The sequence below is a fragment of the Odocoileus virginianus genome, chromosome 19, assembly GCF_023699985.2.
Source record: "Odocoileus virginianus isolate 20LAN1187 ecotype Illinois chromosome 19, Ovbor_1.2, whole genome shotgun sequence".
NCBI lineage: Eukaryota > Metazoa > Chordata > Mammalia > Artiodactyla > Cervidae > Odocoileus > Odocoileus virginianus.
This window is the reverse complement of record NC_069692.1, coordinates 782701-807795: the sequence shown is the minus strand read 5'-3', so window position 1 is coordinate 807795 and position 25095 is coordinate 782701. Positions and strand designations below refer to the sequence as shown.

General features: G+C 41.2%; 1 protein-coding gene across 3 annotated transcripts in view; it reads left to right on the top strand.

The window, feature by feature from the left end:
- The first annotated feature begins 5062 nt into the window (after positions 1-5062).
- The window catches only part of MEI4 (meiotic double-stranded break formation protein 4), a 230758-nt gene continuing 210725 nt past the window's right edge, over positions 5063-25095 (top strand). The window contains exon 1 of one of the 3 annotated variants that reach the window (XM_070480769.1): positions 5063-5455. Coding sequence is in view for 2 of the 3 variants with exons in the window: in XM_070480768.1 (XP_070336869.1) it covers positions 5597-5783 (187 nt within the window). In the remaining variant the exon portion in view is untranslated. Of the gene's footprint in view, positions 5456-5584; positions 5784-25095 lie in introns of those variants that run through there. The other 2 variants (XM_070480768.1, XM_070480767.1) reach the window with 2 other exon arrangements.

Below are 25095 nucleotides of genomic sequence, written 5' to 3'. Positions count from 1 at the left end.
TACTCAAACTCATGTCCATTGAGTCGGTGATGCCATCCAACCATTTCATACTCTATTGTCTCCTTCCGCTCCTGCCTTCAATCATTCCCAGCATCAGGGTCTTTTTCAATGAGTCAGTTCTTCGCATCTGGTGGCACAAGTATTGGAGTTTCATCTTCAAAATCAGTCCTTCTTCCAATAAATATTCGGGACTGATCTCCTTTAGGATGGACTGGATGGATCTCCTTGCAGTCCAAGGGACTCTCAAGAGACTTCTCCAATGCCACAGTTCAAAATCATTAATTCTTCGGCACTTAGCTTCCTTTATAGTCCAACTCTCACATCCATACATGGCTACAGGAAAAACCACCGTTTTGACTAGATGGACCTTTGTCAGCAAAGTAATATCTATGCTTTTTAATATGCTGCCTAGGTTGGTCAAAATAATGCTTAAAATTCTCCAAGCCAGGCTTCAGCAATATGTGAACCATGAACTTCCAGATGTTCAAGCTGGTTTTAGAAAAGTCAGAGGAACTAGAGATCAAATTGCCAACATCCATTGGATTATTGAAAAAGCAAGAGAGTTCCAGGAAAACATCTACTTCTACTTTATTGACTATGCCAAAGCCTTTGACTGTGTGGATCACATCAAACTGTGGAAAATTCTTCAAGAGATGGGAATACCAGACCACCTGACCCACCTCCTGAGAAATCTGTATGCAGGTCATGAAGTAACAGTTAGAAATGGACATGGAACAACAAACTGGTTCCAAATCGGGAACGGAGTATGTCAAGGCTGTATATTGCCACCCTGCTTATTTAACTTATATGCAGAATACATCATCTGAAATGCTGGGCTGGATGAAGCACAAGCTGGAATCAAGATTTCCAGGAGAAAAAAAATGAGTTTGCAATCACATTAATTAGGAAATATTATTCTTACAAAAAATAATTACTCATTTTACACATAGATTTTTGCTTTTTTTTTGTTATATTTCTTTTAAAGCCAAAGATTCTCTGTGAACTCAAAATAAAAATGTTTTAAAAATACTTCAAAAATTCTTTTCAAATATAATCATTTAGACAAAGTAACATATTTTATTTTGGGGAAAAATTATTTTTACAATATGTAATTTTAGGTATATTAAAAAGAGACATATCCTTTCCTCTTTATGTTAAAGAAAGGAATAGTGAGATTATCTGAAAATGTTTTCAATTTTTCCTCTTTCTAGAATTCTAAACTCTAAAATACAAAATTACATGCTTTTTAAAAAAACTTAATTTTTTTCATGAATTTGACATAGTTTAATGGTTTTAAGTGCTTTCCTGGTGGCCCAATGGTAAAGAATCTGCCTGCAATGCAGGAAATCCATGTTTGATCCCTGGGTTGGGAAGATCTTCTGGAGAAAGGAATGGCTACCCACTCCAGTATTCTTGCCTGGAGAATTCCATGGACAGAGGATCCTGGAGGACTAGCATGAGGTTGCAAAGAGTAGGACACAACTGAGCAACTGACACTTTGACCAACACTTTTCACTGGTCTTAAACACTTGGAAATTTTTATGGAGTTTAGTCTTCTTTTTTTAAATACTTATTTCTTTGGCTGTGCCAGGTCCCACATGGGGCACATGGCATCTTCAATCTTGTATGTGGCATGTGGGATTTTTAGCTGCATTATGAGAACTCCTAGTTGAGGCTTTGGGATCTAGTTCTCTGACCAGGAATCAAACCCAGGCCTCCTGTGTTGGGAGTACAGAGTCTTAGCCCTGAACCTCCGGGGAAGTCCCAAGGTTTTATTCTTCTTAAAGCAAAGATACCAATCATACTGACAAAGATGAGGGAAAAGTTGCAAGATGCCATCTGGACTATAACTATATAATAATTATATACATGACAATACAAATTACTTATTTCGTGTTAACAGTAGTTGAACTATTAAAGATAGTAGTATGTAGAATTTTGTGGAATGATGCTAATTTTAATAACCATGAGATCATAACTTGCTGAAAATTATGTTATGTGGTTAGATCAATTTAAATAAAATATGGGGCACAGAAAAGTGAGTGATGAGAAATACCAATATGAAATTAAAATAGATGTGAAAGTGATCAGGTCTAACCGAGAGACTGAGATCCAAGAAGTCTGATGAATGGTTAAAAGCACTGCACAGTTCACTGCCTCAGGTACTGCTGAAAATATTAAAATGCCAGTGGATGAAATACTCTGTACAAGGAACGGAATTAAAGGACAGCAGCTAAGCAGAGTCCTAGCTGGCTTCCTGGATGTGCTAGAGTGAAGGGATGAAGTTAATGCATTTTCTGTAAGACCATCTACTAACTAAATATCTTTGGATGAGTTAACCAATCTAAATTTTAATTTCAGTTTCCTCATCGTAAAATGACTAGAAAACAGCACTTTCCCTCTAAAAATTTTGTGAGGATGAATTAAATTAGACAATCCATGATTACCTGAAACAGTATGTTCAGTGTTTGCTAGTTATTATTATCTTGATGGTAAAATTTGCTCCCTTACTGCATGGCAGGATCATTGAAGACAAAGACTTTCTTGTTTGTACTTAGGACACAATATATGTTTCTTGAACTACTAAATTGAACACGGAGCTTAATTTTCTCCTGTGTAAAAGGGTGTAAACCGTGGTGTTGGAGGAGATTCTTGAGAGTTCCTTGGACGGCAAAGAAATCAATCCTGAATTGAAAGGACTGATGCTGAAACTGAAGCTCCAATACTGTGGTCACCTGATGTGAAGAGCTGACTCATTAGAAAAGACTCTGAAGCCGGGAAAGATTGAAGACAGGAGGAGTAGGGGGCAACAGAGGACAAGGGAGGTGATTTGATGACATCATCTATTCAATGAACATGAGTTTGAGCAAACTCTGGGAGATGGTGAAGGACAGGGGAGACTGGAGTGCTGCAGGGGGGCACATGGGGTCACAAAGGGTTGGACACAACTGAGTGAATGAACAACAACAAATGAGTGTTGGTCTAGGAATTACTGAAGTTTCTCTATTTCTTTATAGAACAGTTTACTACCATTTCCACAACTATATTTTAAAATAAGGCAAATCTTTACGAAATCAAATAATATTTTTAACAATAGTCTTTTAAAAATACGATTTACATTCTCATTTAGCATTTTATCAGATAGTCTACTTTCTGTTCTTTGTGGTTAAAAGAGCCATTTAAAATTTAGTATTGTTGGACTTCCCTTGTGGTCCATTGGTTAATACTACACACTTTCACTGCAAGGGGCATGGGTTTGATCCCTGGTCAAGGAAGTTCCACCGGCTTCCCAGTGTGGCCCAAAAAAAAGAAGAAATAGCTTATCATGAAAAATAGGAAACATGAACCCATTTTTAAAAATTAGCATTGTCCCTTGATTACATCTTTTGTACTTATTCAGTTACTTATTTTAATTTACAAAAAACTGGCTGATAGTAACTTAGTACTCTTCCCCAACTAAAGTTTCATATTTTGCTCAGAGGTAAACCATTTTTCCTTTGTATTTTTATTTGGACCTTGAAAACATGTAGGTGCCATTAACCATTTCCTCTTTATGTACAGATTGGCAATCAACGAATTTGTTGTCTTGAAACCTTACATGAGAGAAGCATGACTTTCTGACGTTGTACTCAAGCCGCCTTCAAATACTCTACATTTAAGCGCAATTAACAAGAAGAGCTAAGAGACTGCAGTTGCATCTTTGTACATTTTCACCTTCCTTTGGTCTTTATAAACTTGTTTAGAAAAGTTGTTCAGGCTCTGGTACACACAGCCAGATCACAATATTTACAGAAACGTTTCTAAAAAGCACAAATTAAATGATTTAAGATAATGAAAATCCATTTACTTTTTATTCACCAAACATTTAATGATGACTTATTACATATGTATTATATACTCCCACTAGGGATGAGTAAGACAAAAAGCGGTATTAAAACTTGTACAATTTTCATGGAAGTTATTTTCTACTGTACATTTTTGTAAAATTCATAACCACTCCATAAGCTTTAAAAAAATGGTAAATGTTTGTCAGGTTAATAGATACTTAGCCATGGTTTGGTGAGAAAGGATGAGATTTTAAAACTGACTCTGCAGTTTTCCAATTGAATTTCAGTGCTTGCACTATATTTTGATAGTTTGTTTACAGGTTTGTTTTAATTACCAGACTGCACAGTTGCAAAGGGCAATGATCATGCCTCACTTGGTGCCTGGCACGTAATAGTTCAGTCCAATTTGCATAATAAATGAATGAGTGGAATTGAAACGCATTTCGCACTTGCCCCAACAAGGACAAATTTGGCAACGTCTCCCCTCTGTGACTCTAGATTATGTCTGTGATCAATGCACGCTGATTGGATTTATATGTCTCCAAGAGAACAGCAAATACAGTAAACAGTAATCGAGGGTTCATTAATTTGTAGTTCAAGATAACTCTGTCTTCGCTTACCTGAATTTTACCTCTTCATGATTAATGAAGAACATATTAAACAAATTACAATGGACTTTGCAGCATTGATTCTCGTTAACGGGCAGATGGCTAGAACAACGATGCTTAACATTTTAAAGAAATGTACAATAACGGATTGGATGCACATGTATTATCTTAATAAGAAAGATTCATCCATTTAGTTAAAATCAGCCATACAGATCTCCACGTAGACATGCTCGCTATTTTATACAATAAATACACGCTGAGATTTCTATCCAATAGCGATCAAGCACTGCATGTAACATCAAAGAAACCTGCAGAGAATCTGTCCTCAGGGTTCTTGGAATCGAACTGGGATTCTAAACGATGGAAGCATTTTTTTTTTTTTTTTGTAAGATGTAAGGCTCCCACCGCCGCCCCCCCCCCCCAAAATTGACAATACATATGATGTGAAAGGTGAACAGAGAGCAACATCATTCTGTAATGACCACAATTTCTTGGAAGAAACACAAGTTTAATTTAATTTGGGGGAAAAGAAGAGTCGTTTTCAAATTCATCCTGTCCAAGCTACTCCCCCTCCCCCGCTGGAATCACCGTATCTCCTTCCAGAAGTCTCCCCGAGGGCTTGCTCTCCTCCAGGACTCGATTTCCCCTTCCGGCGGGAAGCCGAGGGGATGCGATCCTCGGGGAGGCGCGCGACCTCGCCTTAGCGTTTGCCCGCGCGGCGCGGACCCTCGCAGGGGCCGCCGGGAAGACCCGCTCCCACCCAGGCGGCGGGAAGCGCGCTCCCGACCCGCGGCCCCGGCGTGGCCGGCCGAGCGCGCCGCGGGGGCTTGTGGGGCGCGCGGCCCGGCCCTCCCTGCGCGCTGCCGGAGCGCGAACGGAAGCCGGCTCCGGGCGGCCTTCTCTGGGCGGTCGGGCTAGGGCCGCCGGCGACGTCGCAGAGCTCCAGTCCCCGCGGCCCCGTCCCCGCCTGCACCGGCTCTCCGCGGGAGGAGCTCTCCTTGCTCTGCAGGGTCCCCGAAGGTAGGTGCGGAGGCGCCCTGCACCGGCTCCCCCGTCTCTGCCTCCCCGCGTGCCTGGCGCGTGGCGTCGTTCAGAGACGCGTATTAGCGCCATGGGCCGCCAGGCGCGGAGCGCCGCACGTGTTCCGTGTCTCTCTACCCGATGCAGTGGATTGCAGCGGCGCTGGAGCTTCTGGAGTTAGACACCGGCCTGCGCCTCCAAATGTGTGGGCGTCCCGGGTGTGTTCTAACCTCCAGGCGTGTTCAAGCCTGGCTTGACCCCCCACCCCCCAAAAAAATGGTTCCCTCCTGGGGGCAGAAGATGCCTGTGCTTGGAGGCCATTGCTGCGGTTGGTAGATGAGTGCGTTATGCACATTTTAAAATTTATTTTTAACAGTATGTATATTTGGCTGCCTGGTTCTTAGTTGCAGCACATGGGATCTTCCTTGAGGTCTCGGGATCTTTAGTTGGGACATGTAGGAACTAGTTCCCTGACCAGGGATATATGTCCAGCCCCCTGCATTGGCGTGTGGAGTCTCAGCCACTGGACCACCAGGGAAGTCCCCAACACGTCTTTTATTGAGCCCCCATTATTTTGAAGGAACCACAGCCCATCCTAAAGGAGATCAGTCCTGAGTGTTCATTGGAAGGACTGATGCTGAAACTGAAACTCCAATACTTTGGTCACCTGATGCAAAGAGCTGACTCATTTGAAAAGACCCAGATGCTGGGAAAGATTGAGGGCAGGAGGAGATGGGGACGACAGAGGATGAGATGATTGGATGGCATCACCGACTTTATGGACATGGATTTGGGTGGACTCTGGGAGTTAGTGATGGACAGGGAGGCCTGGTGTGCTGCGGTTCATGGGGTCGCAAAGAGTCGTACACGACTGAGTGACTGAACTGAACTGATGTAAGGTACTGTAGATGTCAAAGGTGGCACACACATGGTCTCCTCCTGAAAGACCTCCCAGGCCTGGGGTAGAGATAGATGTAGAGTTAGGTAGGAAACATTCACGGGCAGGGTGGGATTTCATTAGGAGATTCAGATAAAATGCTGTGGGACAGAGGGCTCGCTGGAGGAGGTGGTACCCTGACAGTGGCATAGGTAACAGATACTTAGGAAATAGGGGTAGAAGTGGGAAATACATTGCAAATGAAAAGGATGAGAAGAGTAAAGGCAGGAAGCCGAGCATATTTGGGGAAGACTGTGTTTTAATGTAACCTGAATGTCTAATAAAAGTGGCAGCTAATAAGTGGGACCAGTGGCTTGTACTGAATTATGATAGGCTTTGTATAGCTTCATAGGCTGGAAGTTCAGAAACACATTTTGGACTTGAGGTCATCAGGAGTCATAGATTATAAAGACATGTACTGTTATTTAATATTCATAAAATGCTCATAATGTAGAAAAACTCATAACGTGGACCGTGTTCCTGAGCAGGGTATATTTTTTTCAAGAGCGGTATTTGTCTCTACGTACACATTGATCACATTCTTGGGATTGTTTGCAGCTGCCTTTTTTCTGCTTAAAATCAAGAGATTTACAGTGTTTCATGTGGCTACAGTGAGACTCAGTCACTTGGCAAAAAATTGTGTTAGCAACTATTCTACTTATTTATATTTGGGAAGACTTACTGCTTTAGAAGTAAGTCTTTGGATCAAGTGCAATAAAGAGCCTGTATAATTTGGAACATGCATAATCTGGATGACTTTCAGAGCAGGGATATGGACCACAAATGACAAAATTAAGAGAGAAACCGGGAATGATGGTCAGGAGCACAAATTGATGACTCTGAGTAAGACTTTTGCTCTTTTTTTCATGAGTAATGGTGGGAATACCAGTATTTGGAACCAGCCTTCCAAAATCAGTAGTTTGGAGGCCTTGTCAAGATTTAGAAAGCATTACCTTGAATATGTTTTAACACATATAAAGGTGTCAGGAGTCCAGTGGGTATTGTGGTGAAGATCAGACAGAATAGCTGTTTCATGGGGCCTGTATTTGTCATATGTAAGTTAAACTCTACAGTACAAAGGCACTTGAAGGTGAGGGCCAGAGTCGCAATGTAATAGAACCAGTGAAATTACTTTGGAGCATTATTGAGGTGAACCTATGACTTCACTGTGCAGATTGGATTGGAGGGAGCTGAGAGGTCTGGCAGAAGACTGATGTAGCCATAAATACAGGAGTTGTTAATGGTTTGAGGAAGAAGAAGATCAGTTTTTAGATATATTAGATTATAGAATTGACAGGGTATGGTATAGAAGAAGAATCAGGGGAATAGTGGCACTAAAATCAGAGAGTAAAGCATTTTAGGAATAGAGGCATGGTTATTAGGGTGAGGTCTGCAGAGAAGTGGCATGAGAATTTGCAGGTAGGCCACAGGTTTGTCTTTTTCAGCCTTTGTAAAAACAGCTAGGTGAGGTGGAGGTGATGGGATACTGTTGTTTTTTGTTTTTTTGTTTTTTCCTTTTTTGCAGCTGGGATCAACTTGGTCATGATTATATATCAAGAGAAGTTAGGACAGGAGAGTGAAAGAGCAGAGAGGAGGTAGTTGGTGGTGAGGATATCAGGAGCTGGTGTGCAGTTTGTGCATTTTCCTAGAGCCTAGCTCAGGACAGGAAGACATGGGCCGTTAGTTTTGAGGAGCATATCCTAGAATGACCAGGGTATTTCTTACATGCTATCAGAGCACCTGGCATCCAGCTTGCTTACCTATCCATGTAAGAAATACACAATAAGCTAATTTTTTTTTTCAGTGCTTATTGTGTGTTCACTGTAGCAATTTCTGCCCTGCAGAGGCAGGTCATGAGCTCAGTGGAACTCACCGAGGGTCATTGCCATCACAGGACCAAGGAAGTAAGGAATGACCCAGCTGCAACTGTGATACAGGAGTATCGCATGTTAAGAGCTATGTATTGGAGGGAAATGACTTGATCTAAGGATATCAAGGAAGGTGTTTTCAACGATAGAACATCTAAGCTGGTACCTAACAGAAACCTCTCTTGTTATCAAATCAGCCAGACCTTCTCCATGCTGCCTCCTGTTATCATCTCATTCTTGGTTCTGAGTTCACTGGTGGACTCACTCTCCTTTCTCTTGACCCATGAAATGGACATTATGGTTAGCCGATGGGAAAACTTTCAGGAACCAAGGCTTGGCAAAGATCTTTCTCCAGCCAGCTATTGCTTCATTATAGTGACTAAATATGAACTAAATGGCTGTTTAATTTTATTCATGCTACATTGATTCCCATTTAGGGGATGAAAAGGGTTTAGGGAGTGGCAAATCAATGGTCAGCCACAGCCACCGCTGAGCCGCTTAACATCCTTCGGAAGAACCACAACCGGCACAGATCCTGTCACTTCTTATTAGGGATTTTTGGTAACAGCCAATGAAAGCTAGTTTATTTATTTATTTTTTTTTACATTTAAAATTTTAATGCTCTCTGGGTCAAGTGATTGGGGAAAAGCATCCACTCATATTTCTCTCTGCAGGGAAGTGAAGGTACTATTGCTGCTATGATTTTGCATTTATATAGCACTTGAGTGGTGGCTAAGTGCTTTTACAATCAATTTTATTGTTCAATTTAAAAGATAGCCTAAAATCACTCCTGTCAAAACTTGTTTGGTGTGATTCAGCGAAAAGGATCATTGGAAAAAATGGGCCTTCCATGATATGGAAGAACTCTGATCAATCAAAAGACTAGATACAATATAAGAGAATGTGAACATCCTCTGAAAAGAGTTAGCTGTTAATTGAAGACATTAGCCATGTGACAGTTTTTTTATCTGCCTTTATAATGAAAGAAGGAAAAAATACAGAAACAAAACTTGCAACAGTAGAAATGCAACTTGGCAGAAAGCCAGCCTCCCTCATGACTGGGTTTGTAGCTAGGGCACCCAGAGATGTTTGATGAGTGACAATATGTTTCCTTTAATATATTTATTCTTAAAACATTAGGTTTTATTTAGAGCAAGTATTGGCAAACTTTTCTGTACAGGACCAGTTAGTAATATATCAGGCTTTGCAGTCCTCTTGTAGCAACTCTGAGGTTGTAGCACTGAAGCAGCAATAGACCACACACAGGCTAATGGACATGGGTGTTTCAATAAAACATGGCTGATGGAAGCAAGGCCACCCATATTTGGCCTGTGGGTCATAGTGTGCGTCTCTGATCCAAAGCACTCCTGAGATTCCTTTACTGAACAGAGGGTGTTGTGGGTTGGAGTGATTGACAGTCAGCTGACAGCTCAGTGAAGGCAGTGATGGACTTTTCTTGTTGGCAGTTGAATCCCCAGGCCCAGCATAGCACCTGTCCAGTAGGAGATCATTAAACGTATCTGGTGAATGAAGGAATGAGTAGCCAGGATATCAGATGGAAAATCGCCTAACTAACATAGTCTAGATGGTTCTATATTCAGATTTTCAGATCCTGTGCTGTGCTTTTCTGATTGACTCTGTGAACCTACAGACTGTAGCCTTCCAGGCTCCTCTGCCCGTGGGGATTCTCCAGGCAAGAATACTGGAGTGGGTTGGCCATGCTTTCCTCCAGGGGATCTTCCTGACCCAGGGATCGAATCCTCTTCTCTTACCCCTCCTGTATTGGCAGGTGAGTTCTTTACCAATAGCGCCACCTGGGAAGCTCTCGTCTTCTTCTGTTTTGGGTAGAGCAATTCTTGCAGCTGAGTGCTTGGTTCAGAAAACAAATCCAGGTGAATGCCTGGAGAATCAGAAAGAGCCAGCACTATATATACAAGGATGGTAAAAAGAGATGGGTCTGTGACTCTCATTTTCACCATGTCCACTGAAAAGGCATGTTGCTCCTTTTGGAAAGGACCTAGAGAGAAGGCAGTCCAGAGCCTCTTACCTCATCCAGGACTTTCCCGTTTGCCCTGTTTTCCATGGCTTTGCTGGCATTTGTGCCGGAAGTCTTCTGTTTGGCCTCCCAGATCTCTCTGCCCCGCCACCCTGCAGGGCACACCAGCCCCTGCCCCGCCTACAGTCATGAGGAAGATGCTGGAGGATGGAAGGTCACAGCTCCTGCCGGGTGGTCCCATCCTCCGTGGGCCTCTCTCCCAGTCCTGGTGACTGCCCCTCCTCTCCTCCCTTTCCATCCAAGGGAAGCGGAGGGTGCCCTTGGCCCTCTGCTGTTGTTTCTGGTCCCCGCACATTGTGTTTCCCCCTCTGGTTGCCTACACCTTTGGAAGTAGCTCTTTATGAAGCTCTCCTTCACACTACCCAGATTGAGGCACCATTAGCTTCCTGCCTGGACCCTCATGGGTACTGTGCCCTCAACACTTTTTCCCAGGCATCTGTTGTACATCACTGTCACTAAATGACTCGTAAGTCCCCCGATGTCAGTGGCTGTGATTTCTGTTTCTTATAATCACAAGGTCTCAGCCTGAAGGTGGTCCTGACCCATTTAATTTTCAGAGTTTGGGTGCATTCTGCCCCATCCCTGCCATCTCTCTCTGTGTGTGCTTGAATACCTTCTGCAACAGGGAACTCACTCCTAGAGCTCTCAGTCTTTAACACATCTGACAGCTGGAACATGTATGCACAACTTCCCCTCCCATCCGTGTCCTCTTCCTTGGGGTTTCATGGAACAAGCGCAGCTTACATTTCCCTCCTTTGTCCCTCAGACAGCAGGATTCTGAGTTCCTTTACCAGCTTTATCTGTTTAAGGGTGGAGTGCCTAGAACAGAAACTCTTTTCTCAGGTGTTATCTGCTGAGTGTACGAACATGATAATTTTACCTAGAAGGCTTACTACCTCCAGAGATTGTGAGAAGGTGTGTACTTCCTCATTCCTTGCTTGAAAATACGGAGAATAGATCCAGTCCCCACCCGCCTGCCCCGCTGCCCGCCACCACACACATTCATGCTCCCCATTTCTGGTGATTAAAGTGTCACATGTCATATGAACAGGGCTTCCCTGGTGTCTCAGCTGGTAAAGAATCCCCTGCAATGCGGGAGACCTGGGTTTCATCCCGGGGTTGGGAAGATCCCCTGGAGAACAGAACAGCTACCCACTCCAGTATTCTGGCCTGGAGAATTCCATGGACTATATAGTCCCTGGGGTCACAAAGGGTTGGACACAACTTTCACTTGTATGAACAGCTGTCTTTCATGAAGGCTTAATATTGTCCTATTAGTAGATATATCTATACTTACAGATTATCCATCAAGGGAGTAATTTATAAATTATAGATCTTTAGAGGGCTGTGTCTACTATCAAGTTTTCTTTTGCTTTTCCTCAAATATAAAATTTACTTTAATTATCCTCTAGTTAATTTGGTGGTACTATGTAAAATATTTTGCCTAACTTTTTATTTAGGTTTCAAATCTGAACATCAGATATCAGAATCAAAGATTTTTTAGTATTTCTTTCTTTCTTTTTATTTTCTGGGCATTTACTCTGTGTATGTACTTCTTATACCTCTTGTGTTTTGGAAATATAACAAAATATATTGAAATGCAATATCTTGGGGCTGATAATCAAATTGACTTTAAGGAAATGTTCTAAAGTGGGTTCTTAAGTGTATCATTTATTTAAGTCAATTTTTATAATGAAAATCCAATTTATTTTTTAACAGGCCTCCAAAATATCTGTCAGCTTCTTTAATTCTTCCTTCTGATTTATTCAGTGAGCTCATTCCCCATTTCGTTTTTGATTAGATTGCTTTCACCCTGGCAGAACTATGGAAAATAAATCTTTTTGTATTTAATGTGTGCTTTGGTTTAATCTGGATGAATAGTAGAATGAAAACAACTCATTAGAAAGTAATTTTGATTGTTGGAAGGAGAAATGTGACTTTTTTAATCTCTAATAATTGCTGGGAAATGTATTTCAGAGACTGCTTGCTCACGGTCACTTTACCCACGCCTGCCTTCTACTTTCATGAATAGCTTTTTTCTCATAGGATTAAAAAACAAAATAAAACATACTTGTGATTCTTTACAAATCCCCCCAAATAGGTTTAGAGTAGCCGATTATGACCCATTTCTTTTTATCTCTGGGACAATGGTAAGAGAAAACTACTTTCTTTCTCTTCTGAGCTGCTTTTATACTTTATCCAGTTGCTATTCATGCACTTAGTTCATTTCAGTTCAGTTGCTCAGTCGTGTCTGACTTTTTGTGACCCCATGGACTGCAGCACATCAGGCCTCCCTGTCCATCACCAGCTCCCAGAATTTACCCAAATTCAATGTTCAATGAGTCGGTGATGCCATCCAACCATCTCATCCTCCGTCGTCCCCTTCTCCTATCACCTTCAATCTTTCACAGCATCAGGGTCTTTTCCAGTGAGTCAACTCTTCACATTAGGTGGCCAAAGTATTGGAGTTTCAGCTTCAGCATCAGTCCTTCCAATGAACACCCAGGACTGACCTCCTTTAGGATGGACTGGTTGGATGTCCTTGCTGTCCAAGGGCCTCTCAAAAGTCTCCTCCGACACCACAGTTTGAAAGCATCAATTCTTTGGCGCTCCGCTTTCTTGATAGTCCAACTTTCATATCCATACATGACCACTGGAAAAACCATAGCCTTGACTAGGCAGAACTTTGTTGTCAAAGTACTGTCTCTGCTTTTTAATATGCTATCTAAGTTGGTCATAACTTTCCTTCCAAGGAGCAAGCGTCTTTTAATTTCATGACTGCAGTCACCATCTGCAGTGATTTTGGAGCCCCAAAAAATAAAGTCGGCCATTGTTTCCCCATCTATTTGCCATGAAGTGATGGGACCAGATGCCATGATCTTAGTTTTCTGAATGTTGAGCTTTAATCCAGCTTTTTCCACTCTCCTCTTTCACTTTCATCAAGAGGCTCTTTAGTTCTTGTTAAAATGGCAACCCACTCCAGTATTCTTGCCTGGAGAATCCCATGGATGGAGGAGCATGGTAGGCTACAGTCCACGGGGTTGCAAAGAGTTGGACACAACTGAGCGACTTCACTTCACTTACTTCATTTTCTGCCATAAGGGTGGTGCCATCTGCATATCTGAAGTAATGATAATTCTCCTGACAATGTTGATTCCAGCTTGTGCTTCCTTCAGCCTGGCGTTTCTCATAATGTACTTTGCATATAAGTTAAATAAGCAGGGTAACAATATATAGCCTTGATGTACTCCTTTTCCTATTTGGAACCAGTCTGTTGTTCCATGTCCATTTCTAACTGTTGCTTCCTGACTAGTTGATACTTTATTTATTTTCTTATTTATTGGCCTCCCCCAGAAAGAAAGCTTCTAAGGGAAAGGGCATCCTTATTTCCAGTGACTGGCACAACTGACAAATGGTGTTGTGTGTTTGTGGGCAGAATATAAGTTTCTCATGGTAATCTGCCTTTTTATGACAGTGCACAAAATCTTACCTAGTTCCCAAGAAGTTGCTGCTTTCTAAAAAGCTATTTCTTTTATAAATATGGTTCTTAAAGTGTCCACTCTTATAAGATTATCTTGTTTTCTAACTAAAAAATCATCCACCATCCATCTATTATCAAATTATCAAATAAACAGGTTATCCATCTCTTTATCTGATAATTACTAAGCACTATTTCATCTATATAATGAATAGAGTTTTTAAAATTACATACATTATCAATGAATTCTTTTCATCAAGGTCAGTTTCCGAAGACCAAAATCATGATTTAGAATGTACTGCATGCATACATGGAGAAGGCAATGGCACCCCACTCCAGTACTCTTGCCTGGAAAGTCCCATGGATGGAGGAGCCTGGTGGGCTGCAGCCCATAGGGTCACTAAGAGTCAGACACGACTGAGCAACTTCACTTTCACTTTTCACTTTCACACATTGGAGAAGGAAATGGCAGCCCACTCCAGTGTTCTTGCCTGGAGAATCCCAGGGACGGGGGAGCCTGGTGGGCTGCCGTCTATGGGATCACACAGAGTCGGACACAACTGAAGCGACTTAGCAGCAGCAGCAGCAGCACGCATACAGGCAAATAACTGCAGTGTCATTGCAAATAGCAAATAAAGCAGTGTTTCAGCTCGAAGACCCCAAAGGTACATTTCTTACTAGGTTGCTGATGTAAAATCTTTCGTGATAAATAATGGACAAATTCCCAGTTTCCCAGCATACTCCAAAAATATGACTGCCGCATAAGATCACGGAGCAAGGCACTGATTCAAACTACTTGGCAGGAAGCTGGCTTCTTTCATTATTAATGTGCTTACCTCCTTTTCATCACTCATTGATAAAAAGTGAAACTTCAGTAGAGAATTAAGGAAACAGCTTCCGAGAATAGTTGCAGTGGGCTGAATAAATATTTTATCAGTGTTATTTTGCATGTTTTCTACTTTCCAGTAATTTCAGTATGATTTTCTGATTGGGATCTGTCACATCGCTGGCCTAATATAGGAATCATATGCAAGTATCCCCTTACTTTCCTCTTTCCAGTCTGGCAGGAAGCCCCACCATGTCATAGACATCTTTCAGGGCATCTTGTATTCTGTGTGTACACGTTAGCATCCTGGCCTGGCTCTCCTTCCAGCCCCTCTTTCCTGTATGTTGTCAGCAATCCCTAACTCGGTCCTGCCTAGCAAAATTCTCATTACTAGGAGTGTTGCACTCATCCACTCCGAGGACCATGCCTATTTCCAGCCTCTCCCACAAATAGGCGTGCTGTTATCTGCTGGCTGCCTGTACTGTCCACCCCATCAAATTTTGTCCCTCCTTTGCCTGAGTCCTTCTCATCCTTCAGATCATCCAGACTGGCCCCAGAGTTCTGTTCCTCCTCATGTTCACATCAGCCCACAAGTGTCTCTTTCCCTGAGTTCTTGCTAGCTTTATGCTGTGCAGAGAGAGGCAGAGGCTTTGGAGACCATGGGCTGGCATTGACTCACGGACCCATACAAGCCTCAAGCGGGCCAGGCATCGCATTGTTTCCTCTCTGCCTGACAGAGTACACAGGGGCCATGTGCCTTGACTCGCTTCGTCTTCTTAATTTACAAGTTGAGTACTCCTTTGAGTCCCATTTTACAGATTGAGAAACCTGAGGCACAGAGAGGTTGAATAATCTGAATAAAGTCACACAGCTAATAGAGGGCAGAGCTGGGAAGCCTGCCTCCTAAATCTGCTCTCCTACTCCCTGTGCTATCCTTGCCTCTTGAACACATATTTGAAGTTATTTCTGATGGGAGTTTTTCAGAGTTGATTAGTATGCAGTGCTGCTCGTGCCTGTCTCACTATGCCGTTTTTGGGGGTAAAAAAAACCTTATCTAGCAGTGCTTGTGGAGATAGCGGGCCTGCCATTGTGTGTGTGAGTGTGTGTGTGTGTGTGCGCGCGCGCATGCACGTGTGCTCTGCTGTGGTCATAACCTGAGATGACTGTCAGAGTAGACACCAGGTGACTAGACTACACAGGGCAATTCAGGGAGGCCCATTCCTAGCCAGGTTACATTCAGTTCCCATTCCCAAGCTTTGCAACTGTATTGCAGAAAGATTGTGCAGGGAGATGACCGTTAAAAAGTCCAGTTCCGTCACTTGTTAATTGGATATCCTTGAGACAGCTGCCTTCTGAACTTCAGTTTCCTTAACCTTCAAAAAAATGATACTAAATTCTACAACACATAATCATTTTTTAAAACTTTATTAAAGTGTGGTTGACTTACAATGTGTTAATTTCTGCTACATAGTAATGTAATTCAGTTATATATATACATTCTTTTTCATGTTCTTTTCCATTTTGGTTTATCACAGGATATTGATAAGGATTGATAAGGATCTTGATAAGGATATTGACAGGAACTGTAGTTCTCTGTGCTGTAAGGTAGGATCTTGTTTACCGAGTCACAGAATTATTAAATGAGGTCTCACACGAGCTGCTGGCTGTAAAGGGAATGCACAGTGGCTCGTGTGTGGAGGTGTTCAAAAGATGTTGACATTTCCCTTCGAGGCTCCATGCTGCAGTCGGGTTAAGGCCTTCTTCCCGATGCTGATACCTTTTCCTTTGTCCATATATATCTAAGCACGCCTTCAGTTCTGTAACTTCTCTGGTCTTAGCCTTGTTTCCATGAGCTGTTCCACTTCTAACCTTTTCTGTAGTTATTCACGTAGGGCATGGCTTGATCTTCCCAAGTCCAGCGCTGGAAATAATAGCCGATGAGGGCAAAGTCCACAAATAGGTGGGCTCACTCTCTTGTCTAGTAGAGGAGCAAGACCCCCAAATGGCTGTTGATCCTGCCTTGGGATCTCTGTGTTTCCCAGTGCTGTGGAAATGCAGACGAAGGAGCAGAGGGTGGCGCCCGGGTGAGGAAGGAGGGAGGGGTGAATTAAGAAGACTTGAGACCAGGCAGTGGAAAGAGGCATTGAAGGCGAGTGGAGAGTGTGCAGCCGGGGCGTTGCTGTCAGAGGGGACTCACCACGTGTCACAGAGGAGGCCCACAATCGTGAGAGTGTGCGCTCTGTTCCTCTGAGACTAGACTGCAGACCTGAGAAGTCAGGTGTTTGGCTCTTAGCAGAAATCAGCTGTGCAAGTAGATATCTAGCTTAAAAGAAATTTTGGAAAAGAAGATTTTAATTGTTTCTCCTTTATGTCCTCCTGAGCCATCCCTGAGAGCTGATGGTTCAGCAGCTTAACACCATGTGGTGACGTTAAGAGAAAGGTCCAAGGGCCGTAACTGATCGTGTTCATCGTGGGATTGGAGGTTAGTGGAGAGTGTCACCGAAGGGAGATTTTGACAGATCACGTACAACCTGAAGAGGCCGCCAGAGTGAAAAGAGGCTTAGTGTTAGGATGTTATGAGCAATGGGTCTGGGGGATTTTATAAGGGGAGACAGTGATCGCCCACTTCAAATTCTTGAATGGTGATGTGGGAAACTGAACTTTATATTATTTTTGCTCTAAGGGTGGACCTGGGATTAATAGAAGCAGACATAGAGTGTCTGGCAGGACTTGCTAAGAACTGATGGTTAGGTAATCACATTTTCAGTATGGTGTTATCCACTGAGAGTGGGCTGGATGCCTGATGCTGTCTTTGGTGACAGGCTGGATCATCCCTTCTGATACCAAGCTCTTGAGACCATGAGATATATCCAACAGAGTTTTGGTGTGAATTGCGCTTAATGAAATTGATTATTTGTGCCCAGATATGCTAATTTAATGTGATTGCATGGCAGACGATACCAAAAGATGGAAGATTTCAGAATGGGATTATATCTTCACTTCTTCCTTTGAGGCTTTGAGCAGTTTACTCCCTGAGCCCCTGTGTGCGTGCTGACAGAGCAGGGGTAATAGCAGCTATATCACAGGGCTATTGGGAGGATCAATATAATGATGGATATGCATCCATACACTTCCTGATGTCTCAAACAAATACTATTATTGGAAATATTTTTTCTGTCTGCAGTGTATCATGCTATGACTTTCTAAAAGCGTTGAGTACCCTGCTGCAGAAATAAAATATTGCCTGAGTTTATCCTAAAACACAGGCTTCCTTTTATCAATCATATCCATTCTTGAATGTTTTCTCAACGAATAATAAATGTTAGTTTATCCAGAATGACAAATGATGGCAAATTAATCTAAAATTGCATAACTTACTCTCTGCCATCCAGAAGTATCTCCAGATTTTAGCCTAGAGATGCCACATTCTATGGTTTATTTCTCCTTTATTTTCTATTAATACAGACATAAGCATAAAATGCTTGACATATAAGAAATATGTGAAATAATTTTGCTTATTAACAGGTAATTTAAAAGTAACCGTGGGCTTTCTAGTTTATAATTTTGAAGTAGAAAGCATGTTTAAGAGTGTGTGTGTGTATGTGTGTGTATACACAGACACTCAAGAATTTGCATATAAAGACACATTAAATACAGGTGTAGATTGTTAGGCATTCTTTCTTATGCTAAAGTACTGAATTTTTAATAGTTATTTCATTTAAGGAAATGTTGATATTTCCTTTCATAAGTTTTAAATTGGCACTTCAGATGTTTTAAGATGAACTTTTCTGCATATTTCCTGGTAATTAAAAGAGATATAATATGAAATGATCAGACTAAGAAACTGGCTGTTTAAATATTTTTTATAACTATTATGGTTAGTATCATCCTGTTGTCATTTAATATTCTATAGCAATTCAGCTTTGGATATTGAACTCTTCTCATCACTGAGTATAAGAGTAAAAACAGAAAAACAAATGTGCACACATTATTCATTCATATATATTTATACTTTATACCCATGCTCCCAAACACACATGTCTGTATTAGCTGAATTGACTGACCTTTGTTTGCCAGGCCCCGTGTTAATTCCTTTACATGGATTATCTCCTTTAAGGCACCGTGAGGTGACTTATGTAATTTGTGTCATTTTTCAGATGAGCAAGCCGAGGCTTGTAGAGTGTGCAAAGCGTATATAAATGGTGGAGACTGGGTTTTAACCCAGCTGTCTGACCTCTGGAACTTCTGATTGCCACACTGCCCTGCCCGGGTGCTTGGGTAATCACGGAATTGGAACAGCCATCTGTCCATCCGTACATATAGCCTGCACATCAGTGCTAAAATCTGTCTTCATCTCAGACAGTGGATGGCCGTGCAGCCTCTACCTGAGAAACTCCAGTAATTGGAGCTTCACAACTTCACAAGCCAGTCCACCCCGTCGTTGGCTAGCTCCGAGATCACTCGATCTTTTTATTCATCTGATTACTGGAAAATTGTCTCCCTGTGATTTCCAGGTATCGGGCTCCGTTCTGCCTTCTGGGGCATGCTGAACACCAGTCTCTCCTCTTCCTAATGGCAGCCCTTCAAGTTCTGTGCTTCCTGGAGGCTCCTTTCTTCAGTTCCACATGCTGCCTCCCAAGCCCTCATCCTTACAGTTGCCTTTCTGATATCCTCATTTAATGGGTTGCTTCTGACAAGTTGCAATAACAGCATTGGATGCAGTGGAAAAACTGGGTGCAGTTGAAAACCTTCTGGACGGAGCAGGAGCCCCTGGGGGAAGGTGTCAGCACTTCCACTCCCTGTGTGACCTTGGGCAGGTGGTGGCATGGCTGAGCTTCAACACCCTCATGTAACACTGCCGTGATACGTGCCCTAAAAGCCAGGTTTTATGGGGGTCCCATCAGGCTGTGCTGGGGACAGTGCTCTCTGCACCCCACCCCTGCCTGTCCTCGGCCTCCTCTGTCACCCTCCCTGCTCTCTCTCTTAGCACAGCTGGCTCCCTCATCTCCCTCTGCATCTTTTGCTCAGTCATGTCATCTGCTCAGTGACGCCTTGTTTGACCTTTATTTTTTAAATGGCAGCTGATCCCTTACCTTCTCTTGCCGTCGTGCCTGCATTAGTTCTCTCAGCTGTGTTTATGACAATTCAGCGTTCATCATTTTACATGCATTTATTTTGTGACTCTCCCCACCTCCCCCGCACATGCCCCCCCCCCCCCAGGAGAATGTAAGAAATAAGAAATGTGAGCTCCAGAATGCATCTGTTTTCATCACCACTATATTCTCTGGACAGAGCAGGTCATAAAAAATACTTGGTGAATAAATGAATGAATTACCATTATGTTTACGTTTCTGATGTGGTCTCACCACCAAAAAGCCCAATGAGGTGCTCCTTTTTTTTTTTTTTTAACAGAAGAAAAGTACAGCTGGAAAATTTATTAATTTCTCTTTTAATATTTCAGTTTCATAAATTCATTTGTTAGTTCATTTCTTTGTGTTTCAAGGGTATTTTCTCACAGAACAGTTATCTGAGCTTGACTCCTGGAGTGAAATATTAACATTTGCAACTTAAAATGTTACTGAAAAATGAAGAAAATGTAATTTATCATGGGCTTCAATTTCAGAAGACTCAAGGTCAGACTCTGGTGGGCAAATGCATTCAGGTTTTTTTTCTTAAAAGTAGCAGCAAGTCATTGAATTTCCTGTTTATATGCTCACTGTAGCTGTTCCATCATTCCGATTTCTGATGGTGTATCTCACAGCTGCAGGATCTCTCTTCACGGTGATCACAGCCCCCGTTTGTTAGCTGGTTGTGTGTTAGTATGGTTTCTGGAGTTACTGGATGAAGGGGAATTAACAGGATCGGAGAGGCAGAAATGCAGATACATTCAGACTCTACTGATAGGAGACTGAGTTGAAGGGTGCTGATGTCCCCTTGCATGAACAGTCTAGAAACACATGTTATCTCCCTAAATAAAGTTCCCAGGATTGGGTCGAGAAAACCTCATTCATTTACATGAAGGAGGTGGTGAAGTTAAGGTTATTAGGAGGGCATGAAGCGCCACGTTTCGAAACTAATGTCTGTCTCTTGCGGTTCAGAGATTTGTATGTTGAAGCCTGGTCGGCCTGGACTAAAGCGACCTAAGTTAGCAGAATAGCTGATTGTAGCAGGTGATCTGACTCCTGGCAGACTGAAGAGGGAGGAATTAACTCAAAGCAAAAAAAAAAAAAAAGTCTTGGGATACAGGAAAAAAAAAAATCCACTCTCCTTTTGCTAGAGAGTTGCTTCTAGACCTATGAATTATTGACACATGCTTTTTTGTTGTTGAATGTTTGCACATCTTCCCAGATCAAATAATGCTGTCAGCAGTTAGTCCTGGGGCACACTGTCCTGAATTTAAAGCTGCAGGATCGTGTTTATTTGGAGTGCCAGAAAAATCCCACAGCTGCTTATTGAAACTAATTTTTAATTTGCTCTTCAGTGTATTTAATCACTGAGGAGCTTTCAGTACTACAAATCTGTCATTGCTAAATATCAAACCATTGCAAATACACTTGGAATGGGAGAATAATGACCCAATGAATGAGTTTGTTTACATTGTTTTAAATGAGAAGGGGGCTATGTTATCGAAGAATATGACATTTGTAATAGATACATGTAAACTGTTTTTATGATTTTACAAAATATATTGAAATTAAAATAATTTCATCATGGATACAAGGTCAGTATAAAGTTTAATAACAGCGATCATGGTAGAAGCTCTTGTTAAGTAAACAAATATGCTTGTCTAGGAAGGAATATTTGGGGACAGCATTGGATAATTGTTTTTCTAGTTACACCAGAACTGCATTAGGAGTCAGACTTACTAATTGGATGTCAAGGAAGATGTTGGTCACTGTAATGGGCGAACTTAAAAATTGGGTAGGAGAACACAAAGTTAGGAATCATGTGGTTGCAAGACTCATTTTTCCCCTCCATACAAATGGTAGTATAGTAGCATAGCTGTAAAAATAATGCTACTGATAAAAATAACTAACAACTCTTGAGTCCAGTCATGTGCCAGCTACTACTGTATGTGCTTTTCAACTGTGATTTACGTTAGTTTGTAAGACAATCTTACGAGAATGTTACCAGTATATTTTCCATTACATGAATAAAGTGAGATGCAGCCACTACTCTGTCATTCAGCTGGCAAAGGGCAGAGCTGATTCAAACTGCAGGCTCTCTGTTCTGACATCTGGCCCTTAGTCCCCCTGCTGTCTAATTCACTTGAGAAAATTTATTTGGACCCTTTTGGGAGTGTTGGTGAAGGAGTGAAAAAAGGGAAGGTGAGGTAACCCGTGATCTCCAAGGGACTTAATCCTACTAGAGATAAAAAAAAAAATAAGCAGATAGTTATTGATTAAGAGTCAGAATCAGTGCTTCAGGTGAGGAGTACTCCAACAACTGATGAGAAAAGAAAAAGTGACTGTTGGCTGACATGATTAAGGAAGGCTTCCTGGAAGAGGTGGTTTATCCCCTAAGTGCTCAATATGCCTTTGGCCACACACATTGTATCCTTTAGTGTTCAGGTTCTGATAATTTTATGAATTGCACCCAAATAAAATTCTAGCCTAGTTTATCTTTAAGTGGGTTTTTTACATTTTTAAAAAAATAGTTCAAATATGTGTGTATGTTCAGTGTTGCATATAGTTCATTTCTGAAAATTGCTATAACTTATTGCTTGCGCCTTCTAAAAGTAGAAACAGACAATATTAGCTTATTAATGATGTCTTCTGTATAGATGTGAAGCAGAGTTCAGAGAGCTGTGGAAGAAACATAGGTCATAGAGGTGTTTAGGAAAAATTGAATGATAGTATACAAAGACAACTCTCTACGTTTCGTGGTGACACCCATGGTAGATACTTCCTTTAGCAGTTGGGTTAGTCTTGACCATGTTAACTATTTTCATGAATTTGAAAACTTCACCATTGAACCCTGTTTGTATTTATTTTTAGTTATTTAAAAATAGTTACTTATTTTTTTTAATTTGGCTGTGCTGGGTCTTAGCTGCAGCATGCAGTATCTTTGGTCATTGTTGCAGCATGTGGGGTCTTTTTAGTTGGAACATGTGGGATCTAGTTCCCAGACCAGGAATTAAACCTAGGCCCCCTGCTTTGAGAGCGTGGAGTCTTAGCCACTGGATCAGCAGGGAAGTTCCTGAACCCTTCTTTGTAAATTATATGTGAGATCATTCAGTCATTCCAATAGCAAATAAAATCTTTAAAATACGTATATGCTGTAACATTTTAAGACATACAAAAAGCATAAAGAATAATGCAACAAATGCTTGTTTTTTAAGTCCAGCTTAAAAAACTAGATCTTGCAAGGCAGGAAAAAACCCTTCCTTTTTCTGATTTCACCCCTTCTTTCCCTGCAGGAATAATCAGTTCTAAATTTGGAATATATTACCTGATGCATTCTTTTGTATTTTTCCTATATGTGGTTATATATCTAACAGTGTATAGTACTCTTTATATAAATTACATCAAGTAATATGCATTTTTAATTCTATTTTATTTTTTTAAGTATGAAATTCCTTCATTTTCATGTGTATAGCTTTAGTTCATTTGTTTTTTATTGCTTAGTAATATTTGATTGTGTCAGTTTATCTCAATTTATTTAGGTATTTTTCTATTAGCAGATATTTAAGTGGTAATTTTCATCAGAAACAATGAAGTTGTGAACAGTTTTGAACATGTCTCATCATATATATGTGTACATCTTTCATATGCTTACAGACCATTTTCTTACCTTTACTGTGACTTGCTTGTTCATCTCTTTTGCCTATTTTTCTAATGCATAATCTTTTCTTTACTCATTCATAGACTTTTTAAATAAAAGATTGTGAATATATACCCTTTATTGACTATATGTATTGAAAATATCCTTGCTAGACTGTGGGTTACCATTTTGTTTTTTTGTGGTGTCTTATTCTGAACAGACTTAAACTTTTGATATAGTAAAATTTGTCATTTTGCCCTCTATTATTTAAACCATGTGTCTAGTTTAAGAATTCTTTCATATTGAGGAAATAAAATTTAAAGATACTCCTTAAAGGTAAAGATGGAAAACATGATTTTTTTAAAACGTTGGAAGTCAAATTGTCTCAATGCAGTTTGACATATCTTTTATCAATACCAATCTACTCAAAACAGAGCGTACAGCCACTGTGGAGAACAGTATGGAGGTTTCTTAAAAAGTGAGAAACAAAACTACTGTATGACCCAACAGTCCCACTACTGGGCGTGTACCCCGAGAAAAACATAGTTCACAGAGACACAGGCACCCCAGTGTCCACTGCAGCACTGTTCACAGCATGGACACGGAAGCAACCTGTATGTCCATGGACAGAGGAATGGATAAACAGTTGTGGTGTACACACACACACACACAATGGAATATTACCCATAAAAAGGAATGGATTTGAGTCAGTTCTAGTGAGGTGGATGAACCTCACTAGAGCCTGTTATATAGCATGGAGTAAGAAAGAGGAAAACATATATGATAAATTAGCACACATATACGTGTATATATATATACATATATATATAGAGAGAGAGAGAGAGAATCTAGAAAATCATACTGATGAATTTATTTGCAGGGCAGAAATAGATGCAGACATAGAGATCAAACTTGCAGACACAGCGGAGGAAGGACAGGGTGGGATGAATGGAGAGAGTAGATGGAAACACACACGTCACCACATGTAAAACAGAGAGCTAGTGGGAGGCTGCTGTCTAACGCGGGGGCTCAGCGCAGCGCTGTGATGACCTAAAAGGGGTGAGCTCGGTGGACGGGGGAGCGGGCTTCAAGAGCGAGGGGACATGTGTATACTTACGGCTGATTTCACAGTGTCGTGTGGCAGAAGCCAGCACAACATTGTAAAGCAATTATCCTCCAATTAAAAATAAAGAAGCCAGAGCCCGCCATTGTACCATAACTATTGTGTATATAAACTTTCTGTCCAAACTCAGTAATCATTTCATAAAATGAGAGCTTAGAGAAGGGAAGCATGGTAAAACATCAATACTTACAGAATTATCAGTCTGTTTATTAACAGTAAATTTTTGTTTATAGTAAAGTGTTCACATATACATGTGCATATTCTTTTCTGTACAGAAAGAAAGCTCACAGTAACCATAAGTAATTCAGATGGGCCATTGGTAGCTGTAATGAAAGAAGAGTCTTTGAATATAATTTCAGTGGAGTGAACTTGATGTGTTTCATTCTTAATGACTGTTCTTGTTGCCTTCTCAAGCTTTTGTACTTACTTGTCATCATCTTTTTTTGATAAATTTGATCTTCGTTGATTTAATGGTTAGCACCCAGAATTCCCGAAATCTTGTCTTTCTTGGAACCATTCTCAAGTGTATGGTCTTGCAAGGAGAGATCCTCATAAAAACAGTTGCTTTATGTCTAGATGTGTCTGAATT